The sequence below is a fragment of the Hyperoodon ampullatus genome (assembly GCF_949752795.1).
Source record: "Hyperoodon ampullatus genome assembly, chromosome: 19".
Lineage (NCBI taxonomy): Eukaryota > Metazoa > Chordata > Mammalia > Artiodactyla > Ziphiidae > Hyperoodon > Hyperoodon ampullatus.
This window is the reverse complement of record NC_136932.1, coordinates 23,085,359-23,111,597: the sequence shown is the minus strand read 5'-3', so window position 1 is coordinate 23,111,597 and position 26,239 is coordinate 23,085,359. Positions and strand designations below refer to the sequence as shown.

The 26,239-nt window shown below is 40.5% G+C and overlaps 1 protein-coding gene across 1 annotated transcript; it reads left to right on the top strand.

Annotated features, from left to right (window-relative positions):
- Positions 1–402: 402 nt before the first annotated feature.
- KCNJ16 (potassium inwardly rectifying channel subfamily J member 16) lies at positions 403–1,662 on the top strand (the record flags this gene model as incomplete). Its single annotated transcript, XM_079725964.1, has 1 exon — positions 403–1,662. One exon carries the CDS (start codon positions 403–405, stop codon positions 1,660–1,662), a length of 1,260 nt encoding a protein of 419 aa, XP_079582090.1.
- Positions 1,663–26,239: the final 24,577 nt, after the last annotated feature.

Sequence of the window (26,239 nt, the reverse complement as noted above, 5' to 3'; positions counted from 1 at the left end):
AGAGTCTACAAAATGAAGACAATTTTTTTTTTTTTTTTTTAATGTCGGGTCAGAAGAGGTAGTGAGGACTCATTTGGGATAATCATAGTGTTTACTGAAGCCTTATGCATGTATAAAAATGTTATTTTCTCTAATTGCATATTTTGTTCCTGTAATGACTGACTTGAATTCTAAACTGAGTAATCAATACTTAATGCCTCTTTCGTGCAAATCAAGTCTTAGCTGTTTCAGATGGCATCACATTGCCTCAAATGGGGCACATTGCTCCAAAGATGCAAATTAAAAGCAAGTGTGTCGGATTTTCTGTTTTTCAGGTTTGAAGTGAAAACTCACAAATAGCAGCACCCCTAGAACAGTCGCCGCCCCAGAAGTCACCCGGATGCCCAAAGGGCATTAGAAAGCATGAGCTATTACGGCAGCAGCTACCCGATCGTGAACGTGGACCCCAAATACCCAGGCTACCCCCAGGAGCACGCTCTAGCCGAGAAACGAAGAGCAAGGAGACGTCTCCTCCATAAAGACGGCAGCTGTAACGTGTACTTCAAGCACATTTTTGGAGAATGGGGTAGCTACGTGGTGGACATCTTCACCACCCTCGTAGACACCAAGTGGCGCCATATGTTTGTGATCTTCTCTTTATCTTACATTCTCTCCTGGTTGATATTTGGCTCTATCTTTTGGCTGATAGCCTTTCATCATGGAGATCTGTTGAATGATCCTGACATCACGCCTTGTGTGGACAACGTCCATTCCTTCACGGGGGCGTTTTTATTCTCCCTGGAGACCCAAACCACCATCGGTTATGGTTACCGCTGTGTCACCGAGGAATGTTCTGCGGCCGTGCTCACCGTGATCCTTCAGTCCATCTTAAGCTGCATTATAAATACCTTCATCATTGGGGCTGCCTTGGCCAAAATGGCAACCGCCAGGAAGAGAGCCCAGACCATTCGGTTCAGCTACTTTGCCCTCATCGGCATGAGAGACGGGAAGCTTTGCCTCATGTGGCGCATTGGTGAATTCCGCCCCAACCACGTGGTAGAAGGCACGGTCAGGGCCCAGCTGCTCCGCTACACAGAAGACAGCGACGGGCGGATGACGATGGCATTTAAGGACCTAAAGTTAGTCAATGACCAGATCATCCTTGTCACACCAGTAACGATCGTTCATGAAATCGACCATGAGAGCCCTCTGTATGCCCTTGACCGAAAAGCCGTGGCCAAAGATAACTTCGAGATTTTGGTGACATTTATCTATACTGGTGACTCTACCGGGACTTCTCACCAATCCAGGAGTTCCTACGTTCCCCGAGAAATTCTCTGGGGCCATAGGTTTAATGATGTCTTGGAAGTGAAGAGAAAGTATTACAAAGTGAACTGCTTACAGTTCGAGGGAAGCGTGGAAGTCTATGCTCCCTTTTGCAGCGCCAAGCAACTGGACTGGAAAGACCAGCAGATCCACAACATGGGAAAAGGTCCGCCAGCCCAAGGACCCGGCGCATCAGACACCAAGGTCAGAAGAAGGTCATTTAGCGCCGTTGCCATTGTCAGCAGCTGTGAAAACCCAGAGGAGACCACCACCTCTACCACGGATGAGTGTAAGGAAGCACCTTATCAGAAAGCTCTCCTGACTTTAAATAGAATCTCTGTAGAATCCCAGATGTAGTCCTGAGTTCTAAGTACGAGGGCTCCCAGTCAGTTGTTTTTACCCCCTAGCCAATCGCCTTAAGGCCAGTAGTTATAGACAGAGCTTTTAAAGAAGGCGATAGCTGTCTTTGATGGTGAAGGAAGATAAATAGAGCAGGTTAAACTTGATAAAAGATACCTAAACATTACATCGTATCCAACTGTTTAACTTTTTTTTTGGCTAGCAAATTTTGTGTTAGGGATGCTAGTAAGAGGCCTACTTGATTAATTTAAATTTCATCTCCTTTTGTTATTCCGTATACTTGTATTGTCAGTTGGAGGTATAATATTCAATAATGGGGAACAAAGGTAGGACACTGGGATAATAGAAAGTAGAAAGGAAAATAGCATGAATAATAAAAATTTTAATTGGATCCAAAGTGGTAGTAAAATGAGTTACCTATAAAGACATTATATCGTATAATCAAGATGTGCAAGGAATGCGTTTGGTAGATTGTAATGTTGGGCTGTTTAACTGTGAAATCAGTCCCTGTGTTCACCCCGCAGAGTGTCTCGGTATCAGCTGGCAGAGGCAGTGGCCGTAGGAAGTAACAATGCCACCGGTTCTGACAGTGAATCCCCTGCCACTTGCCAGGTAATGATCAAGCAGTGCTAGAAGCTACTTTTCCTCTCATCCGTGAGGCAGAAGAAAAGTTGGCGATATTACTCAGAGAGGTATTTCTCTCTTAAATGCTCTGTTTGACTCCAACAAATGGCTCTGTGTGGAGGGGCAGAAATAAGGCAAACAGAAGCTTTGTAAGGTGTGTGACAAGGGGACTGCTTATGTCCACCTCCCCACACCTTCTTGGAGGACAAGAAGAAGGGTCAGGACCCTAGAGATGGGGTGAGGGAATGGAGAGCCATAAACAGCCTCAGACTCTTTGAGAGAAAACGTGTTCCTGGGTCCTGGAAGACTGGAGCTCTGGCTACACAAGGGATGGAACCGTGATTTTTTTTTTTTTTTTTTTTTTGGCAGTTGCGGTGGGGTTAGGAGGTGGGGAGTCTGTGAGGGGAAAAGTATTTATTTGTGCCTAGAAGCAATTATGTATGTTTCCTGTCTTGGTCACTTTAGAAAACACAAATCACTTGAATTGTGAATTTTAAGAAACGCTTCCATTGAACGTGGAACAATCATTTAAATGCGGGATTTTGTGAATATAATTAAGGTGATTTTAATGCACATTATGAAGTGGGTCAGCTTTAGAATTGCTTAAATTGTAGGACAGGAGATAAATGTGTATACTGTATTTCCACCTTAAAAGATGTTAATCATGATTACGTTAAACACAAATCCAATCACTTACGAGTGAAGAGTCACTCACTCTAAGCTTTATCAGTTGAAGACTTACCAGCTATATTCCGAATTATCTGTGTTATTTTTTACATTCTTGCTGAGCTGGTAATAAGTATATGCCACAGGTTTTCATGTGTTTATTTTATTTAAATATATATATACACACACATAGTTTTTGCTTTTTTCTGGAAAATCTCTCTCTCTCTCAATCTCTCTCTCTCTCTCCCCCCATTTAAATTAAAGCACACAAGTAAATTTTACTGAATCGCAGAGTCCAAGATTCCAATAGAAGTAAAATGTAGAGGTATATGAAGTTTTTCTTTTGTTTTCCTTCTTTATTCTCCTTTTTCCTTCTTCCCTCCCTGCTTTCCTTCTTTCCCTTTCCTCCGCCTTTCTTTTTGCCTGTGAGCAATAAAGTTATTTTATGATGCACAAGTGCAAAGCTTGTATTCCTGTTGTTGTATGGATAAGAGATCTGTTCAGGTCACACAGGCTGCAAAATTGTCCTGAAACTTAACATCAGAATGCTAAATAACACATTTCTTTTTTCCAGTCTTGTTTCAGGAATGCAAAACCCATGTTTTTAAACTTGCACATGCCCTGTAGATTTGGATTTTCAGCAGCAATTACTCAGCTAAACTAGAATATTACAATCTACCAAGTAGAAAACAGCCAACAAACACTACAACAAACAAACTTGCCCCTTTCCCCCTTTTTTGGCATGTTTCACACCCATCTAGTTTCATTCTTTCCTTCCTGGACTCTGCTTGTTCGCCATCTTGCTCTGTTAGTATCAGGATAGAGGTGTCAATGTCCAGTAAATACACTCTGTGGGGCTACGTGCCTCTTCCATCAAATTCTCTTACCCAGAATAGAATGTGCAATCAGCAACCCCATGTAATATTTATCTCCCATTTTCTGTTTAGATTGATAACACACTTTGACACCCCAATGAATTACTTAATAATAAAGATCTTAAAATTGTGCAAAAACTGTGTGCCTATGCTAGTGGAAATTCTGTGGATGTGGTCAGCCGGGGGGACAGGGCACCCAAACTGAGATTGCTGTTTCATAGAGTTAGGATGTGGGCAGAATTAGAAACCATTTTTTATTCGTTTCTAACAGCTTGCAGAACAGCTCTATTCAAATGAACAATTCACTGCTCCTGTAAGCATTGCTAGAAACCTCCCTGCAAAATAGCATTTCTAGTTGGAAGTGCTCTGTCAATGATGAGAATATTTTTTCTTCTGGCATTCGTCTCCCCCTAAAGAAGACATTATTCAGTAGACCCAATTAGAAAATAGATCGTGGCATCAAGGCACTGCTCCACTGTGTTTTATAGCCTGGGAGGAGGGAACACAGGAAGAGAGAAGGAAGCGCTATTTCCATGGACCACCAGCTCATCAAGTACCCTTAGGTGCTTTGCAGATACACTTAATCCCCACACAGAGAACAAAGGGGTGGATATTTTTAATTTCCACGTCATCAAATATCTCATTCTTAACTTTATCCTGATGACACATTCCCAACTGGGATAATAAAGTGCCCAGGTTAAAAAAAAAAAAAAATTCCAACTGTGTTTCCCAGTCTCTCTTGCAGCCGAGGGTGGGGTGGAGGGTATGCTTCTGTGACATAGTTCTGGCCCACGAGATGCCAGCAGAACTCTCTGGATGTGACTTCTAAGAAGGCTCTTTGGCTGCGGCTGACTTAGCTATCAAAGGCCCTCTTAGTGTCATGCATTCGTCCTCCTCCTCACCTGGGCTTCAAACTTGGCGGCTGACGCTTCTGCAGCCCTTCTCTTGAGAGTGAGAATCAGGGATGCTCCTGACAAGGGAAATTGGACAAGTAAGAAAGAGCGCAAGCCTAGATTGCACATCTCCAGACTTCTGCAGGGGTGACAATAAATACGATTCCAAACTGATAGAGTGAGCCATAGATCTAGAGGGAATTAACCAGGAAACAAAGGCTGGGAAGGAAAAAAAGGATGTACAAGTTATGTCCATCCTGAACTTGTAGATGCCATTTCACGGAGCAGGTCTCTGTGGAAACCACATATTTTCTGGGAGAGTTGAGGAAATACCATTAGGATTGTAAAACAAATACAAAAGAATTACTTTAGGCCTGGAAATCCCTCTGAGACAGTGAGGCCTGAGTGACCTTGATAAGATCACGGGCCAGGCCTGCTGTCAGGCTGCCCTCAGTCTCCTTCCATCCCTCCTGCAGAATTACATTCTGTGTTTTAATAGGACTTTCACTAGGGCTGGTGACCTGAAATCTCTGGAGACTCAGGCCAGCAAGCACTGTACAGCTTGGGCAGAAAAGCAGAACTCTACCGAGGCTGTGTTTAAGAACCCCCAGCGAGATCAGACTGCATGAATTCATCCACAGAGACTCTGAATATATAATATACCAAGGAACCCAGACCCTGACTTTAAATATTTGTACTTCATTCTGTCTGAGTTGGCCAGGATATGTGAAGCAGATTCTGTGGACCACTCTCCTTTCAATGATTGGGCACTCATTCTACTCAGTTTAAAATATTCTATTAGTTCCATCCATTATAAGCATTGATTCTTCCATTCTGAATATTCTGTAAGGCACTATAAGCCCTTGAGTTTTTTTTTGTTTTTTTTTTTAAGGTAAGCTTCTCCTTAGGACTTCTAGAAACATCCTTTACACCCTTGGCACTCTCTAAACCACAAAGCCCTGCCCCGCTTCTAAATTTGCTGCAGCCAATCTCTCACTCTCTAACTTTCACTTTTAAAAGAGCACTATGACCCGTGCTCTGGAGAAAAAACTTGTGACACCACACACAGAATGCAAGGAGGAATAACACAGACAGACAAAGCAGCAGGGAAGCACTTGGCAAATTCTCTGCAAAGGCTGTCTTGGGTGGGAGGGCTTTAAAAATGAAAGCTAGTAACTGAGACGCAGTTTGGATCCATCTGTGGGCAGAGAGCAAGCAAGGCCTCCTACAGGGACGTTTTCCTGAAGAGGCAAAATCCTAGTGTTGCCTGGACACCGTGATTCCTCCGCATTGCTTTGGAGCTTTTCTTCAGTAAGAAAAACCTTACGTCCAAGTGAATTCCCAAGTTCCTCTTTCACGGCTCTTAGTTTACTAAAGCAACTTCACACAAGCCTCTGACGACCGTGTGGTTGGGTCATGAGATTTGGCCAGGGGCAGGCAGCCTCTTGCTTCATCAGGTCACCCCGTGCTCCTTTCCTCGGGAAATATCCAGGCCTGTGGTTTGGGATCTTTTGTGCAGAGTTTGGAGACTTAGGTCAACATGGCTGAATGTTTCAAAGTTCAGTAGACTCTGAGCTGCTGAGCGCCTAGCAGGGAACATTTAAAATAAACTCGCCTTTTGCTGTTTGGTCTCATTGATTTATTCTATTTTGTAAGTACTACAAAGTAAAACAGTACTGGATCTCGAGTCTGTCTGTCATCCCAAGAAAAAGCTACTGGGCTGAGATTGAGAGTCTTCTAAATAATGAAGGTAACCTGAGCTGGGGCATCACTGATGTCAGGTTCTCCATGAAAACTGCGGAGACTCCACAGGCTGCCGAGAGAGACAGGTTAATCATTTTCAGTTTTCAGCAGGCCCGGTGGATGAAAACCCAAACAGATACTAAGTCTTGCTAAATTACATAGCCAAAGAATGCTTTTTCTCTGTTCTGTCATTTACTGCTGGGCTTATAAAACCTTCTTAATCACTATCTAAGTAACGTGAACTTGAGACAGAAAAGCCCCAAGAGGTTTCGACCCTGTGAAAACTTCTTTACAGCAAGTTATCAGAAACCTTCAAATTTCCACATAAAATACTTCTGTCACGTGCACTGCACACTGTGGTTAAAGGCTCTTTATTTGAATTGGAAGCACATGTTGGAGATCAGTTATTTATCGTGCCTTGTGCTGCCTGTTGATTCTATCTGATAGCAGCTTGCCTGGGGAGGGGGGCTGCCTGCGGGGCCGGATTCGGGCGGAGAGGCAGCATCTGCCAGCCGCTGACGCTTCCAGATGCAAAGATTCTTAAGACATTGGGGGTCATCAGCGCATCTAGTCAGAATCCACTTTACATAGGAGGAAAAATTATCTGCCCAAAGAGACAAAGCCTCCGAGATCCAGCCGAGGAAGAAATCACTACGACCAATGACCAGGGCTCTCTGGAATCCCCAGAGGCGATAATTGGTCCTGATATGCTGCCGGAGATAAGTTTTCTTCTGTAATCATTACATGGGAAACGTGACCGCTTGAAGACCCTCTGTTAAATAGAAGCCCGTTATTTTCTAGAAGTGCTTCTGAACGGAACTGTTGATTGGCCATTGATTTTTTTAGAGAGGCTGGAATGTAGGCAAGGGGGAAAAAAGTGTGGGAAACAGCTAGTAAGAGCAATGATGAATGCAGACAGTCTTTTCTAGAATGTAAACAAAATGGTTGAATTTTAAAAGTCTCACCCATTTCCAGGGCAATGCTAGTGCACAGTGGGGCACAGCCCCGAGCGAGCGTGGACCAGCCACCAAGCCTGTCACCTTGGAAGCAGGAACACTGAGTGTTCCTGCAGGGCCAGCCTTAGGGGATAAGGACACACTGTGAGCAGTGGGGCTTTTCTTCCAGTGAATGGATGTGCTCCATTTTTTGAGGCAGGCCCTAAAAGGAAAGGAGACCAACCTGAGACAGGCCCAGACACCTGGGCTGACAGCGTTTGCTCTTTTCAGTAGTTGTACAACCTGGAGCAACTTAGCCGGAGTTTCTGATTCCTACTTTCCTCATCTATAGTTTTTCTTGCTGATTTAAGCTGAGACTGAGTGCAGGCTTACGGACCAGACTGCGTAGGTTTGGATCCTCTATCTGCTGTTTTCTTCCCGCGTGACTTTGGGCAATTTTCTTAACTTCTCTGTGCCCCAGTTTTCTCAGCTGTGAGGAGAGGAAAATCATCGTACCCACCTTACAGTTGCTGTAAGGATTAAGCGAGACAATGTTTGTAAAGTGCTTAGAACAGTAGCTGGCACAGAATGAATGCTAATAATTGTGAGCTATTATTATTGTCGCCAGCAGCAAATTCTTAGGTTCTTTTAGTGTTTTGCCAATTAATATACATTCCTTAACTTTTAATCTGGACTTACTGCTAAAGGAAAAAAAATTAAAAGGAGCAATCATTTGGTAGAAGGAGTATAAATTATTGCCATCCAAATGTAAATGATTTGTATACGATCTTACCCAAACCACTTCAGATGAAGTAAATCAAACTTCTTCTCCATTAAGTGAGGCATCAGGATTTAGTAAAATGGTGCTTTGAGAATAAAAATACTACTCTAGTCAGATACACCGAAGACTTAGTGAATAGCGCCAAACCAAGGGAAACCAGACTGCATATCATAGAGTGTACCCCCCATCCCATATAAACCACCTGCTGGGTATTAACTTCAAGCTGTTTCAAAAACTGTTTAACTTTTATGTCACAATACCATACATTATACTCAAACTTCTCAGTATTTTCCACTAAATTAGAGGGGTCCTGGGAGGAGCAATCTCAGTATCCAAAGATGATCTATTACAACCCAAATAAACTGCTGCAAATTGAACTTGGAAAAACTTGGTCTATGGTGTGCTGGTGGCCCCAGGAATACGCGAACCACCCAGGAGACTGGCTGCCTCACTTCAGGTGCCAGGCAAGAGGTGTTGAAGTCATTTGGGATGAGGAAGAACAAGTCTTTTTCTCTAATGTGTGACATCCTGTTGTAGGAGGGTCATGGACTTTCAATCAGATGGAAGTGGGCTCAGATTCCAGATGCACCCTGTGCCAGCTGTGTGAACTTGGGCAATTTCCCAATTGTCACTGAGCCTCAGTTTCTTCTTCTTCTTTTGTTTTTTTAATAGTGATCTTGGGGTCTTCTTATTTTTTTATTTTATTTATTTTTGGCTGTGTTGGGTCTTCGTTTCTGTGCGAGGGCTTTCTCTAGTTGTGGCAAGCGGGGGCCACTCTTCATCGCGGTGCGTGGGCCTCTCACTATCGCGGCCTCTCTTGTTGTGGAGCACAGGCTCCAGACGCGCAGGCTCAGTAGTTGTGGCTCACGGGCCCAGTTGCTCCGCGGCATGTGGGATCTTCCCAGACCAGGGCTCGAACCCGTTTCAGTTTCTTCTTAGTATAAATGGAGATAATAATACTCACACACACGTATCCTGATATACTCTTCACAATCCATATATATGTGTGCATGTGTGTGTGTGTGTGTGTGTGTGTGTGAAGATATACACATACACATAACTCCCTGGCACTTAGGAGTTGCTCAATCAACTAGTATTTCCTGTTTCCCTCTATATCTATCAGTCCTAGTAGCATGTTTCAAAGGAATTTGAAAGCAAAAGCATTGTTAGCTATAGCATTAGAATGCTTTAGTAATGATCACAAAATTATTTTTTTCTAAATATTCATGCTTTCACTGTGATGCGTAGGTTGATGGCTGAGGTCAGCTTTCTAAATGTATTGTCTTCCCGCTCCCAAGAGTGACTGATTTTAGTCCCAGCACTGTCACTAACGAGTTGTGGGATTTGGGGAAGTTACTCAACCTCTCTGGTCCACAGTTTCTGAACACTCCTGGTTTGCTTTGTATTTTTTCGTGATTCTTGTTTTTTTTTAATTTTTTTTAAATTTATTTTTATTTTTTGGCTGTGTTGGGTCTTCGTTTCTGTGCAAGGGCTTTCTCTAGTTGCAGCGAGTGGGGGGCACTTTTCATTGTGGTGCGTGGGCCTCTCACTGTCGCGGCCTCTCTTGTTGCAGAGCACAGGCTCCAGACGCGCAGGCTCAGTAGTTGTGGCTCACGGGCCTAGTTGCTCCGTGGCATGTGGGCTCTTCCCAGACCAGGGCTCGAACCCGTGTCCCCTGCATTGGCAGGTGGATTCTCAACCACTGCACCACCAGGGAAGCCCCTCATGATTCTTTGAAGCCACAAAATGTGATGTCTTCCCCCTCACTTTACTTCTACCCATGACTTTTTTTTTGTTTCTTGTTTTTTTGTGTGTGCTTTTTTCATTAACATATGTAATTTACTACAACCTTTCCTATTCTTATGATTACTGGACTATCTAAATTTAACAGAACAATTCCTCTTTCATGTTATTTTCTGCTTCATTTCAAATCTTTCCTTAATGTATAACTAACTGTGATGTACACTGAATACTTCTCATGATAATAAATCAATAGTTCATTTACAATAATAATATCTGTTAAACTTAGTTTTCAGATCTCATATTACTGTACTTAAAAAAATTGGACACACTTTAAATGGCAAAATTTAAGGCATTTAAAAATGACACAAGTCTGATTTCATAAAAAATGAAATATTGCTTTTGCAATTACAAAGGTCGGAAGCAAGTAGTAGCATAAAAAACGTAGTCACTAAAGTACAACACTAAGATTCTGATGAGGGCAACCTGAATTTACGACCAATGAACAAAGGGCATCAAATATGCAATTAAATTGTTGAAATGCCAGAAGGCTTAATCTATGGAAGTTGGGGGGAAATGCTCAGCCAAGGATGCTAGTAGCCCTTTGTGTTATTATTAACTGATGCATCTGCAGATTGGTGACTTGTGCAGTGAATGACTTAGACAACTGTACCTGGCCAGCATGTGTTTCATTTCCATTTGGGAAAAAGTGGCTGCTCTTTTATATCCTCCCGATAAGTATGTAACTGACTACGATCGCAGCACCTGGATTCCCAGACCCCAGTGACCTCTGAGTTCCCTGAGCCCTGAGGAGAGATGGTCTAATCTCAATGCCAAACAATCATAAAATAAACGGAGAGCACATTGCAATATTCTGGGTTTTCTTTCCAGTATCACATCTGGTGTAGAACTGAGAGAAATAGCAATTTGCAAATAACAACTCTGAACCAAAGTTTCCAAAATGGCTTTTTTATTCTTACATTATAAATAAATATCAGAGTAGTCATGAAAGACTAAAGCTTTGAGAGCAACGTCAGATTCATCAAACAATATAAAGTTTTGTCTATCCTTTTCCAGAAATGTACAATAACTTACTATTATCTAAGCTGTCATTTTAAAGCTTTGGATAATAAATAAAGGATCTGCACACCTACTTGTGTAGGTTGGGGCTTCTGGGGGTTGGGGATTGGAAGAAAGCAAAATATTAACGATTTTGCAGGCAGAAGGAAGAAGATAAAAACATAAATGAAGACACTTTCTCTTTTCACCAAAGGCTAGGGCGATGTGTTGGTCTTTTGGAATATCATAAGGATAATAATAACAGCAGTATTAATAACAGCAATTATGTAAAAGCCTCCAGTAATTGCAATTCTATTAGGAGGTTGAGTATTTTTGGTCACCATTGTGCCACCTTGTGGTCACAAGAGAACACATGTTTTTTTCCATGAAGTAAATCCATTAAGTTTTTAGTTTCCGTCCTCACTTCTAGGGGAAGATATTTGGAAAAATAACTTGGGAAGCATGTTGCCAATAAAGCCTAGAAACAAAATATAATGGGCACCATTCAAGTCAAAAATCTCATATGCTTAAAAGTGACAAATGACAATGGTCTAAGGATGAATTCCATGTACCAGATTTTCCCTCTGCTACGTAGACATGGATTATACATTTAGAAGATGAAGTTCGAGTTCATTAAGACTGCCACTCTCGATCTACAGATATAGGCATCGAAGTCTGGATCATCTCCATTGAGAATCTAATAAATAATTTAGCAATCTAATTATAGCATGAGAAAGCAGCCAGCATTTAGGGATCAATGACCAATATACTGTATGAGGATAACCATGTCAATGAATATATAGAAGCAGTTTAATAAACACAATTTTAATAATATGAGTGAAGATTTGCTTTGTAAATAGGTATATTATCAGCTTATAATTTTTATGCATTTCAAAGAGTTTTGATATTCACTTAAAGGATTTTTCTGTTTTCTGAGCTCCACATATGTCAGCATCCAGATGTGAGGAACAGAAAAAAAGAGGACTAGCCACCTTCCCACGTAGCACTGTCTGCTGGCAACTCAATAATATATTAATATTTTGTAATCAATTCAGAAATGGCCACTGTTTTATATTATTAGTGCTTGTTTCATCAAGCATATAGTTCTTATCAAGGATGAAAGTATCAGGGAAAAAAAAAAGAAGTTCCAGCAATTCTCTCATTGTAAATAGTGTGTGTGTGGAGAATGAGAGAATGTAATAAATTCTCCTAGATGCGTAACCATGCTCGTATGGGCCTTAAGTCTCTTCATCCCTCGCTTGGCCTCTGTTTCTTCGCGTCTACATCTGTGAACTTCTCCATCTCTCCTATTCTCATTGTCTATATCTTATCTCCCTGTCTTTCTGTGTCTCTCTTTGTCACACTCTCAAAATTAACCTCGACCAAAATCTAGGAGGTGAACGGCTCTAGATTTGAACCCTAGCTCTGTGGATTACTAGCAGTGTGCCTGTGGGCAAACTATAGTCATCCCTTGGCATCCGAGGGGGACTGGTGCCAGGACCCCTGCAGATACCAAAATCCCCCGATGCTCAAGTTCCTTACATAAAATAGCAGAGTACAGTTGGCCCTCGGTGTCCGCGGGTCCCACATCCCCACACATACCCCGCGGATGGGTTGAATCCCCAGATGCAGAACCCCCGGATACAGAAGGCAGACAGTACTCCACCTCCAACTCAGTTTCCTTATCTGTGGAATAGGCCTAAAAGTTCTTACCTCATAAAGTTGTTGTGACAAGTAAATGACGAGTTGCATGCAAAAGCCCTTCAGACAATAGCAGCGCAGAGGAAATGATCAGCGCTTGGAGACTGTCTCTATTTTTATAGTCTGAACAAAGATCTCTTCTCAATATTCAAATCCCTGTCATCATAAGATGCTGCAGTACTGCCTCACTTAGAAATATAATGTCACCATAAATTAGGTATGTATCTCATAGAATTTTAAAACACAACAATCTCCCATGTACCTCTTCTAACCACTTTATCAATGAAATGATAAGAATCAGAAAGCATCTTGCCTAGCATCCCATAATTAAATAGCAGAACCCATACCTGATCCATACCCTCTACCTCTATGTACTTTCCCAGTGCTGTGGCAATGAACAATGATTCTCATTCCAAACCATCACTCTATTTTTTGACCTTCCTTCCTTCCTTTATCTATCTATCTATCTATCTATCTATCTATCATCTATCTATTTTCCAGGTCTAGGATTACTGCAGTCAGTGAGATAAAAGTTTTCAGTCACAGTACCTGATTTTTCTAAAATTCATTAATTCACGTATTCACATATTGAGTGTCTACCTTGTGTCTGGTCATTCACAGACATTGTAAAGGCAATCATGAACTAACCAGAAAAATAATCTTGCCCTTTTGGAACTTACCATCTAGTAGGAGAGACAGAAAGTAAAGAAACACATACATAATTTAATGCCAGGCATAGTTAAGTGCTATGTAAAAAAAAAGAAAGGGGTGTATCCCAGCAAAGAGCAATGGATGCCGTTTTAGGTAGGGCAGTCAGGGAAAGCCTCTCAGTTGAGATAACACTTTCTCAGAAACCTGGAATAGAGAAAGTAACCCATGTGGATACCTGCAGAAATAGAATTCCAAACCAGTGCAAAGGCCCTACAGCAGAAACAAGTTTGAGAATCTGGGGAAGTAGCAAAATGGAAAGAGTTCAGTTTTGTGTTTCAGATGCCTATTTGATACTCCAGTGGGAACAAACAGTAGGAAGTTGTGTATCCATGCGTTTTGAGTGTGGGAGAAGGTCAGGGCTGAGAATGTACATTTGGAAGCCTTCTGCGTAGATCTGTAGTTAAAGGTATAGGCTTGCATGAGCTCTGCCAGGAACTGAATGGAGGCTGGGGAGCAGGGTACCAGAGCCAGGGATGCTGAAACATTGTGAGATAGAGACACAGAAGAAACTCATTCAGGGAGGATGAGAAGGAGCCATCCATGAGATTTGAGAAAAGACAGAGAACAATGGTTACTTAACAGCCAAGTAAAGAAAGGGATCCAATAAATGATTGACTATGGATGCTGCTTAGATACCACATGTGAGAGAACAGAGTTGACCATGGACTTGAGTGTCTGCCGGGAGTAAATGCCTGACTCAAGGAGATTCAGTGAAGAACAAGGGGTAAGACGGTAAGGACAACTTTAGAAAACTTTTGATAGACAAGGGAGAAGATAAATGCAATAATCATAGCTGGAGGGAAAGACAGTGTCAAGGCAAGCTTTCCATTTCTTCTTTCTTTCTTTGTATTTTTCTTTCTTGTGTTCTTGGGAGGTCGTTGAGCCTGTTGATGAGCAAATGGGAAGGATCCCATAGAGAGGAAAAAATAGATGATGTAGGAGAGAGGAGATAAAGAAGTAGAGTCTGAATAGATGAGGAGTGGCATCTCTAGTCTACAAGTGGAGGGAGGGTGACATCCAAGCCACAGGTACAGGAGGGAAAACAACATATCCAGGTAGAGATGGAGAAGTGGGTTTCAAGGTGGGGTAGAGAGGACTGATGGTTGAAGACATTATCTTCTCTCTGCTTCCTTTTTTTTCCCCAGTGTGATGAGAAGCAAGGGAATCAGCTGAGAGTAAAAGGTATTAGAGATTTGAGTGGAGATAGAAAATGTTCAGATCCTCATCTCAGAGACCAAGGGTGTGAATGGACTAGGGGAATAGAATAGGATTGCCAGCCATCCCAAAGTCCCCTCTGAGGTTTGTGGTCATACATTTAATGTGGTACATATATACAATGGAATATTACTCAGCCATAAAAAAGAAATAATGAAATAATGCCATTTGCAGCAACATGGATGGACATAGAGGTTGTCATACTGAGTGAAGTAAGTCAGACAGAGAAAGAGAAATGTCGAGTGATATCACTTATATGCCGAATCTTAAAAGTAATGATACAAGTGAACTTATTTGCCAAACAGAAACAGACTCACAGATTTAGAGAAGGAACTTATGGTTACCAGGAGGAAGGGTGGGGCAGAGGTATAGTTATGGAATTTGGGATTGACATGCACACACTGCTATATTTAAAATGGATAGGGACTTCCCTGGTAGTCCAGTGGGTAAGACTCCACGCTCCCAATGTAGGGGGCCTGGGTTCAATCTCTGGTCGGGGAACTAGGGATTGAATTAAGGATGCTGCAACTAAGAGCCCACACGCTGCAACTAAAGATCCCATGTGCCACAACTAAGACCCGGTACAGCCAAAATAAATAAATAAATAAATAAATTTGAAAAATAGATAATCAATAAGGACCTACTGTATAGCACAGGGAACTCTGCTCAATATTATGTAGCAACCTAAATGGGAAAAGAATTTGAAAAACAATAGATACATGTGTATGTATAACTGAATCACTGTGCTGTACACCTGAAACTAACACAACATTCTTTTTTTTTTTTTTTTTTTTTTTGCGGTACGTGGGCCTCTCACTGTTGTGGCCTCTCCCGTTGCGGAGCGCAGGCTCCGGACGCACAGGCTCAGCAGCCATGGCTCACGGGCCCAGCCGCTCTGCGGCATGTGGCATGTGGCATCTTCCCGGACCGGGGCACGAACCCGTGTCCCCTGCATCGGCAGGCGGACTCTCAACCACTGCGCCACCAGGGAAGCCCTAACACAACATTCTTAATCGACTACACTTCAACATATAATCAAAAGTAAAACAAAATAAAGTAACATCAGCCAACATGACTGTGTGTTTTTCTTCATCTAGGACATTTATTATAAAGCTTAGTTCCCAAGAATTTATCTGTTTAAAAAAGTCCAGCTTTCCAAATTAACATGCTTTATTTTTGTGAGTGGCACATGCGCTCACATGATTCAATAACAGAGACAACTAATTTGATCTGCTATTAAAACATGAATTGTGAAGATCTAGCAATTAGCAGCTAGATCACCATTTTGGCTCAAGAAGGACATACTACCACATCAATATACCAAAGAGAAGATAACTCTGATGCTGTGCAATCTGCCAGCTCTCCATCTCTCTCTCTCTCTCTGTTTGGTCATACATACAACCTGCTGTGGAAGGGAATTGTGTAAAGTGTGTTGGGACTCTCTCCTAGCCCAGGGGTCTGGATACTATTTCACACGCTGGTTAGTAACAAAGCCTAGTGAAAGGGGCTGAGGGCTGCGTGCGTGAGCTGGAGAACCATGAGTCTGTTTCAAACTGAAATTGTTCTGCAACTGTGGCCACCTGGCTGCTTTGGGTCAATGCTGGGGTTGAATAGCAATCAACTGAGAAAGGAAACTTTCAAACATTTATTTGTCCTCACGATAGTTTAACTTATTGTTTTTCCATTTAGATTTGATGTTTTTCTTCCACATTTGTGTATAATATCAAAACTGGGCCTTTCAGTTAAAGCCAACTGCATACCCAGCTATATACCCTTGCTATATACCCTTGCTGTAGACTTCCTCCACCATGGACATTTTCCATGTCCACTTTTTTGGAGTCAGGGAGGCTAGAGAGTCCTTAATGAATTTGGTGCTGCCTTCATTTGGGATCTATTCTTTGATATCCTTTTAGAAAAATGTCTTTTTAAATTCGACTTCTAATTTTATTTTTCATGCTTTTAAAATTCCCTCTTATAGAACACACAGTTAAGGAAGTTTAAAATCTAATAGGGTTATTTGCAATCAATTTATCAGAACATAAAAACTAAACAAGTTCATTTTTCATTCAAAGTGTTCTAAAGAGAGTGACGGAGTAACATCTGATAACAGGTGTCTCTGTTAATAAATGAAGTAGTTGTAAAGCTGTGTTTGGGTTTATATCAGGGCATGCATGACTGTATTGATTCAAGGGCATGTGCAAAGTGTATCCTTGAAAGTATTGAAAAATAGCCATTTGTGATGTAAACTAAACTCTATTTTAATGGCTATTTTGTGGCTACTTAAATTCAATATTTGAATGAGGGGCATGTTCATATTTAGTTTATGTAAAATGCTTTGTCAGTCCCTAGAATAAATCACTGATTTTTGTTGATGATCATAATCTGTAAACAAGAGAGAGGCTTCCAAAAACTTGCTGGTATGGTTATTTACAAAGGAAACACTCTTGAAAATATCCACTGCACTACCTTCTTGTGTTCTGATTATTTGCAAGGATGGCTGCCAGTCTGTTTAATCTTTCCAGGAGCCTCTGTGAAGGAAATCCATATTCCTGTAAGAACATTGTGTTGAAAAGACACAACATTATTGTTTTTAAATGCATATACAGTTATTCACAATGAAGAAAGAAGGCACTGGTCTCTAAGTTAGCATTTTCTGTACTGAAAACTACAATGATGATAATGATAATAATGTCATAATAGTAACAACATCTTTAGATCAGCCTTCAGAGGTCATCAGATTAAAGTAACTGTGCAAAAACAAAGAGAAGAAATAAGATAATAAAGCCATGTTGAATGTCATAGAACTGAAACCCCCCAAGGCATGGAGAACCAAGGTAATGACTCTCACTGAACTGTGTTTATATTATAATCATTTAAATGATATGACTGCCAGAGGACTTAAATTCATGCAGGAGTTTTTAAAATTGACTATAACAATTTTATTTCTAGTAGATCAAATTGGTAAGAGAACCAATAAAATAAAGTACAACTTATGCCATTTTAGTGTGGCCAAAGATACCACAGAAAAATAACTCTAGACAGAACCTTGTTCAACTCCCTCTTCAGGGTAAAAAAAGACAATTAATTTGTCCATGAATTTTTGATGAATATTTAACCCCGAAGATCACTCAACTCCCTTTTTCAAATAAAAAATTTTGATATTAAATTTAATGGATTTGGGGGAATCCTCTATTGTTTGAGGTAATTCATATCATCATTTTCATTTCATTAGAGTAGACTCTGAAACTGAAAATTCCATCGCAATGGAATGAGCTGGCTTTATTTCTTTTTAATATTTGATGAATTTTCTTCGTGGAATTCCTCATGAAATACAATCATTTATTATATTTAAAATCCCATCATCTTCCTATTCGATCCCTCCCTGTCAGGTTTCTCTTTAATTGACTCTTAGAGGCAAATTCTGAAAAATGTATGCACCTATGCCACATAATCTGAATGGCTAATTGTTCTCTCTGGAAGTACAGCCATTGATGCTACTATATAATTGTCTTAAGGAAAAAACAATGTCCTGTGACAAACCTATCAGAAGCAAGCTCACTGAAAATCAAGAGTTTTAGGAAGATTTTTCTTTCACATGTTAGAATCTGATTTTCAGGGTCTGCCTGTGGGTTTGGCATTTCATCTTGGTCATAGTGCAATGACAAAACAGGGACAGGGGAATTCATAATGGAATGGGTTGCAGTTTCTCTTCCTTTTAAAGAAAATATTCAAATGAGCAGAAGTCCAAAAGCCCTATATCTATCTTTAATCTGAGCTTTTGATATTAAAGGAAATTTAACTCTTATAGAATAGGATTAAATTAGACTTATTGGCACATTTAATGGGCCTCAGGGAGAAAAGACCAAAAACTTCTATGAATTCTTAGAAATGTCTAGGAGAAATAAGTTTTAGGTGACTTTGTATTTCAGTTCCTAGAGGAAATTTACCAGGATTTGCAAAATAATCCAATTTGTTCAATTATTTGTTGTTTTGATGTTGTTGTTTAATCAATACACACTATTAAGTGCAACACAATGAGAGCTGATGAGATCAAATTAAGGAGTGGTTGTTGAATTGAAGCAACACAAAGGTAAATAATTACCTGGTGGTTTCACAGACTCAGATCCCTTTACAGACCAGCAAGCTTGAAACAATCTAGCTATAAATTTACCAAAACCAAGAAAATAATCAAGGTTGAAAATAGGTCCAAATATACTCAATCTCTGTGGAATCAGTTTTGACATTCATTGATTTTAAGGCTTGATATTAATAGTAACCTTAACTCTATTTTAGGAACCCACTTGGAAGCCACTTAATTTTAATATGGAAGTGAATTTGATCAAAATACATCAACGATAATGAGTTTCAACAGAAAATATGTGGTGGTTGAATACATAGTTTACAATCATTATATAGTTAATCTGAAAATAAATCTCTGAGCATTTATCACCACTTTAACAAGGAGGCCTCAACAGTTAAATAGACCCTTCACTGAAATTTATTCAGCCTACTAGAATCAGAGTATCAGGAATAGCATTCCCATCCTTTTGACTCAGCTTGGTCTTACACTCCGTAGCATTATCCTGGTCCAACAGTCAGCAGACCTTTCTCAGTAAAGGGCCAAATAGTAAATATTTTCTGTTTTGTGGGCCACATATGGTCTCTGCCTTATCCTCTCACCTCTGCATTACAGCAGAAAAACAACCAGAGACATTATGTAAGCAAATAAGTATGGCTATGTTCCAATAAAACATTATTTATAAAACCAGAATTTGAACTTTATAAAATATGCAACTGTCACAAAGTATTCTTCTTCTTTTGTTTTTTTTCCTACCATTTAAAAACATAAAAACTTTCTTAACTCACGGGCTGTATAGATGAGGAGCCAGGTCTGGCCTGGGGGCTGTAGTTTGCAGACCCCTGTTCTATGACCATGGGAAGGATAATATTTGGATTTAAAATATTAGAAAAACCCAGGTTTCGCAGAAAGGCTTTATTTCCTACGGGTCTTATAATACAAAGATATTCCCCTACCAAGTAGTGTGTATCTCTGCTCTGGGTCATTTTCTTGCTGCAGATAATCTCCCATAAAAAAGGTTCAATCTTATATTGTTTTTCATGAACAAAAGAAGGAGGATATGCTTGAGAGAACTCATTTAGGAGTTGGCCATATCTGGTGCCAGGGTAGTCCCTGCACGCAAAGAATTTTTGGAAGAGCTGATTTTTAAAGAAAAACCTTCCAACGATTCTGTCTCTGAATGTTTCCTTATTTTTCCCTGGGTTGCTACTTTTTCCATTTTAATTCAGTTCTTCATCAGGACTTCTAAGACTGAATACTATTTAGAATCAATCGAATTCAAAAGTCCCCAAGACCAGCTCTAGACCTCTGCAGATCTAGCTATCTAGATATCTAGGTATCTACAGAAAAACACTGTAGCGTTTCTCCTGGAGGAATTTGTGTGCAGACAGCAAGGAGGGAGGAGGAGAGGGGAGGAAGAGAACAGGGCTGCATCGGCAGGGTGTCCCCTGAGTCGCTGCTGCATGAACACAGGCCCTCAGATGCATCCACGGCCAAGGGCAAAAGTGCAACTTCTCTCATCACTGTGCCAACCGATGTCCTTGCTCTCCAGCTGATGGAAAATTCCTAGAGGAAAAAGGGAAAAGGGAAAAGGGAAAAGGAAAGGGGGCTGGTGGACGGTTAAGAGATCTGAGTTGAGAGAGGGAGAGGCTGCCCCTACCTCCCCACTCCGGCTCTGCCCACTTTCTACTGGTCCAAGTAAATCCCCCCCTGAAAGCTCAATTTGCAGCAATGCGCTCACTCATCTAGGGAAGCCTCCACTGCAGGGTGAAGACAGGGAAGACTTTGGCATCTGTCTCATTCACTCTTTGAAGCATTTGATCTCATCAATAAAGGAAAACAAACTGGGGTCCTCTATTTTTCCCCAAACACTTTTCCCCTGTTAGACAATCCTCTTCCCATATTTTGCAGAAAGAAGGCAGAGCGTGATGCTTGATGAAAAGCGGTGTTATCAGAGCCAGTATTTTTTGTTTTTTAACTTAAACCACTGCAGTGACGCTTATCTGCCCATAATTCTTTCTGAAGCCAAGTCCTCTGGCTATTCAAGCCATTTCCCTTCCTAGCAAGTTAGGTTTGGGGCAAAGCAGTTGTAACCCTAGTACCTTTCAGTCAGAATCAAACCGTCACAAACCAATCACATAAGGCTACTCCCTACAGCCCAATAGTGGAGATGATTTTCCCATGATGTAATGAATCTTTTAGATCCTTTGGAAAGAAAACTCACCAGCAAGTCCATCTCTCTGTCTAGAGATCCTTTCTAACGAGAAGGCTGTTGAGATCATCTAACGTGGGTAAAAACAGTTCCTTTAGGGAGAACTGTTCCTTTAGACCAGAAGCATTAGTTATGGGGGTTGCCATTGTTACTCTTTTGCAAGGAAGAGAATAAACGTGTAATCACACTAGGTCATGTGTAAATTTATGCTGTTTTTACTGGCACTTAACCCTTTTCCTTCCAGGAATTGTTAAGTTCCTTTGCAGTCATAGATCAGTCCTTGGGTACTTTCTCACCAAGGGTGACTGATGGTAAGGTCCCTCAGTGGACCAACAGAATAGAAGTCAGGTCATGTAACTGACTCCCTGGAAATTACGTAAGAGAAATAAATACCTTGGTATTTGCACAGAAAGGAAATTATGAAATTTGCTTCAAGCATGAACTCAGAGACGCTCAAAATCAATCCTGTGAGAAAAATTTTTCTTGGTCTGAGGGGGCCTGCAAAGGAGTTAGGGGTGAAATCTTTTGTAGGAAAGACCTCCAGTTCCTATGTGGCTTGAAACGAGCTGCAGGTCAGGCTGCCTTCAGATGGAGACATGGAAGAGGGTTCAGGAGACAAGAGAAAGAACAGAGCATCTGTCAAGGCCTAGGGTTCTTTCTTGTTTTCTTGTCTTTTCTTTCTTTTTTGGTTTGATGTCCTGGCCTGTAAGTCAGTTTGCGAAGAATGCTTTCCCTAACGGAGGAATAATTTTAAAAATGAATTTTTTGCGACTGGACTATCTCACCTGCAGGATATGGGTTGGTGTTTTAGATTATCAAGTGTGCATGGTACTTTTTCCAGCATGTTGCTTTGTAGGTTATGCTTTTCAAGGCGTCCTGTGGAGCTGGAACCCCACAGATCCTGAACTGTATTTCTAGAGATGAACCAAATACTCAATTATGATAATCATACAATGCTGAGCACTCTGCCTTGATTACTGGCTATATTTGGGTCCTAGTCCCCGCCTTTTTGGTAGGATTTGAAATAATGTACAGATCGTGGAGAAAAAAAATGAATCAAGACGAGCAATGCATGAGGAAAGAACATAGCGAGGGTAAACTAATTTTTGTGCTTAATTCACTTAGGGAAGAGCACTGACTCATTTTGAGCCCAGTATTAAAGAGCCTTGCATAAATTTCCATTATACTGCTTGGGTTTTGAAACTATGGATATGGCATTGGTGACTAAGTCTTTTGTGCTAAATGATGCTTGGACCAGGCAGATGTTCAGATAACTTCTGCAAGAAAATACAAATAACCTTTTTCATTATTGTCTGCTCTTCTAAGGAAACTGCTTATGATACATATACTCAGCTAGTCTTGTACAGAAATATTGAAGCAGTTTAGCCTCAGAGCTTTATAGTTATTCTACTGTCGAAAAATATTGAGAGAGTTGCTACTATCTACTTTGAAGTTTTGATATTTTAATACATAAGAAATATGGGTGCAATGGATGAGTAGATGATTTTTAAAAATTGTAAATTGCAAGATACAACTGAACTCTGAACACCATAAAATCAGAATCACGACAGCAATTTGCTGAGAAATGTAGTCTAAATGCTGACTACAGCTCTTCTGTCAGACTGAAACAACTACAAGTCAAAATTCAGCTGTCTTCAACTGCTTAGGAGGTTTTTAGGCGTGTCATCATTATGTCAACAGATATAACTGTGTGTGTGTGTGTCTGAACGTTTAGATAAACTCTGAATTTGCTTTCTGCCAATTAATTTATTAAGTACATTCCTTCCTTTACTTAAACCTGTACTGAGGAGGCACTACAATAAAAATAATAGACATTAAGAGCAATAGCTTTGAGGTTTGTCCTTTGCCCGAGTGGGAAATATATCATTATTTTTCAAGGATTTTTTTTTGGAAGCACTATTGCACGTGTTAACACATATGAGGGGTTCAATCTCCTAACTGATTTTCTTTCCCCAAGTTGACTTAACAGTGTGAGTCTACACATATTTCAGTTTACATGCAGGGAAATGACAATCAGCTTACAAAAAAACATTACTTGTAATGTCAGTTCCTGCCTGGCTAACTTGGTGACTCAGTTATGCAAACCCTATAACAGAATAGATTTTGGTATAAATACAAGTTTTGAAATGAGATCTTCTTTAGTGTTGAGAAGATTTGAAGCTGAAACACTAGGAACAGAATTTAAGTCTGTGTTGTAAGTTCAGAGTTTCTCTATTGCTAACCATGGAAACAATTTTCTAAAATGCTTGTTAGTGATAGTTATAAAATAGTGATAATTCATTTGAATTTCTGTAACATTTGAAATAAACTGGATGTAGCTCTAATCCACATGCAGGAGAAGAAATATCTGGATTTGGTCCTAATCAGTACATTAAAATATTAAGCACCTATAAGGTGAGTAGTGACATAACTTGGGTTTTCTTTTTTTCTTTTTTTTTTTTTTGCGGTACGTGGGCCTCTCACTGTTGTGGCCTCTCCCGTTGCAGAGCACAGGCTCCGGACGCCCAGGCCCCACGGCCATGGCTCACGGGCCTAGCCGCTCTGTGGCATGTGGGATCTTCCCGGACCGGGGCACGAACCCGCGTCCCCTGCATCGGCAGGCGGACTCTCAACCACTGCGCCACAAGGGAAGCCCGGGTTTTCTTTTAATAATCATATAATGCTATTAATGTTATTTGTTCTGTTATCATTTGTCATTCATGTGATTGCCAATAGTAGGATACAAGCATTTTATTTTTGCATAGTTGTGATACATGTTTTATTTATTTGAAACTATACACAAGGGGTTTGAATACGAAAACATACCTTTATCAAAAGGCTGGAATTAAATATCATTTGAGGTTCTATGTCTGCAGTACAGAAACTGGTCAATGAAGGAGGAAAATTTTCAATCAAATCCTCAGACACTGATCAAATTTATTTTTAACATGGAAGAAATCCTCCCACAGCATGAAAAGTGAGCCAAACATTGGGAATTCGGCTATGTGTAAGGGGTAAAAGGCCAAACCTTATATACTATAATCAGGGTAAAAATAATTTGGGGGAATTACTAAGTGTCTGTGAAAAATATAAATCCTATTCTAGGATTTGTAGATTTGTCTGAGCAGAGAGGCTATGAAATGTTATATTCTGCAGAAAGTAGAGGAGGAAACTCTGGATGTGAAATCAGCAGGCTTAGAATCCATATCTGCAGCTTCCATTCAGATGAGGAGCTCTCTTGGAACGTAATTTCTATATCTCTGTTTCTTAATAAATTAAAATTGGGACTTGGGAAATCATATAAAAAACAAAACAAAACAGAACAAAAGATCACACGGTAGGGCTGCAGCCAGAGGCAATGGCAGAAGCAATGACAGTCAGATTAATGTTGCAACAGTCCTGCTTACATCTCTTATCTTCCTCACTTATCTACTCACTCATCTGTAGATTCCTCCCTGTCTAAAGTGTCAGCTTCTCATGCTTGTCTTAAGGGTCTAAAATCTGGCCCAAATTTACTGTTCAATCCTAATATCCCTTTACTTGTGAATTTATACAAATGCTGACCATCAACTGGAAAATTCACTTTACTTTCCTCCCTTATCTAACACCAGTTTATACGTCCAGCTATAGCTATAATGTGCTCCTGAATGCCTCAGTTACTTACCTCTTCATTTATGATTTTAGCACATAATCAGGCACTGTCATAGACTGCTATGTTATTTAAAGATTTACTGTGTAAAAATATCTCTTTAAAATATCTTGGGACTTCCCTGGTGGCACAGTGGTTAAGAATCCACCTACCAGTGCAGGGGACACGGGTTGGAGCCCTGGTCCGGGAAGATCCCACATGCCACAGAGCAACTAAGCCCGTGTGCCGCAACTACTGAGCCTGCGCTCTAGAGCCCATGAGCCACAACTACTGAGCCCGCATGCTGCAACTACTGAGCCCGCGTACCTAAAGCCTGTGCTCCGCACCAAGAGAAGCCACTGCAATGAGAAGCCCGCGCGCCGCAAGAAAGTGTAGCCCCTGCTCGCCACAACTAGAGAAAGCCCGCGCACAGCAACAAAGACCCAACACAGCCAAAAATAAATAAATAAATAAATAAATAAATTTATTTTAAAATTATTTTTTAAAAAATAAAATATTTTATTTTTCCAACTAAGTTATTTACTCATCTTGTCATTTTCATCATCCTTAGCAGCAGTAGCCGCAGTAGTACCGTGGTCTAAGTGACTGCTATGGGTCAGGGATTTCATGTACATTATTTCTAATCTCTATAACAATCTCTCACAACTAGCTAGATCAATGTTGCAAATCATATCAGGCTGACCGGAAGCCCAAATTCTCCCCACTGTGCAGTGCTATCACCATCGTCAAGGTCATAATTTAGAACATCCTTGAAAATCAATGCACTGGATATAATTTGAAAGAACTGCAATTTAAAAAAAAGCTGTAAGAGATCATACCCATATACACTAATATGTATAAAATACATAACTAATAAGAACCTGTTGTATAAAAAATAAAAAACACACACACATACACACACACACACACAAAGAAACAAACTGTCAGTCGAAAGGAAAGCTTCACTAGTGTCAGCTTAGTCCGAGTGAAGAGAAGACAAGAATCCAAAGTTGAAGTGAGGGTTCTTTTGGCCCTCGAGAGATTTGTCTTGGCAAAGGAGAGTTCCAGGTAGAGCTCTGGCCCTTGAGGCTTCTGAGGAGGAGCTGCTACCATCATGACAAGCATGGATTTCTGTACATGAGCCCCTTTGGCAAACTGGTGACACCTACAGACCTCTTCTCAGAGTAGTATTTTTAAATGCATCAAATGAAATATGTCAGATTGCAAGGGAGGCCGATTATATTAAAATAAAGCTTTTAGAATATTTTTTAAACCTGTGATGTGGTAATATACATGCCTCTTTTAGTAATACATTAAATAACAAGATCTAGCAACAGGTCTTATAAGTACCATAATTTTGAAGTAGTTTTGAACTTGAAAGATATTTTGAAATGTCTACAACGACTCCAGCATGATGTGAAAAATCCATGATTTGTGTTGGTGACAAAGTCAAGGTCATGCTAATATTACTGTGATTTGTTGCTTACAATTGGAAAACATGCCAAATTTCAGTTAGAGATGAGTGCAAATAAAGATGTAATTTATTCCCATGCAAGTTCACAAACCCTAGATTAAGAAGCCCTTCAATAAATTCTGATAGTACCTGGAAAAAAAAAAAGTTCACACCCTTTGGCCTGGTAATTCCATATTTGGAAACCTACTCTAAGAAAGCAGTAAGAGATGAAGATAAACATTAATCTACAAGGACAGTTA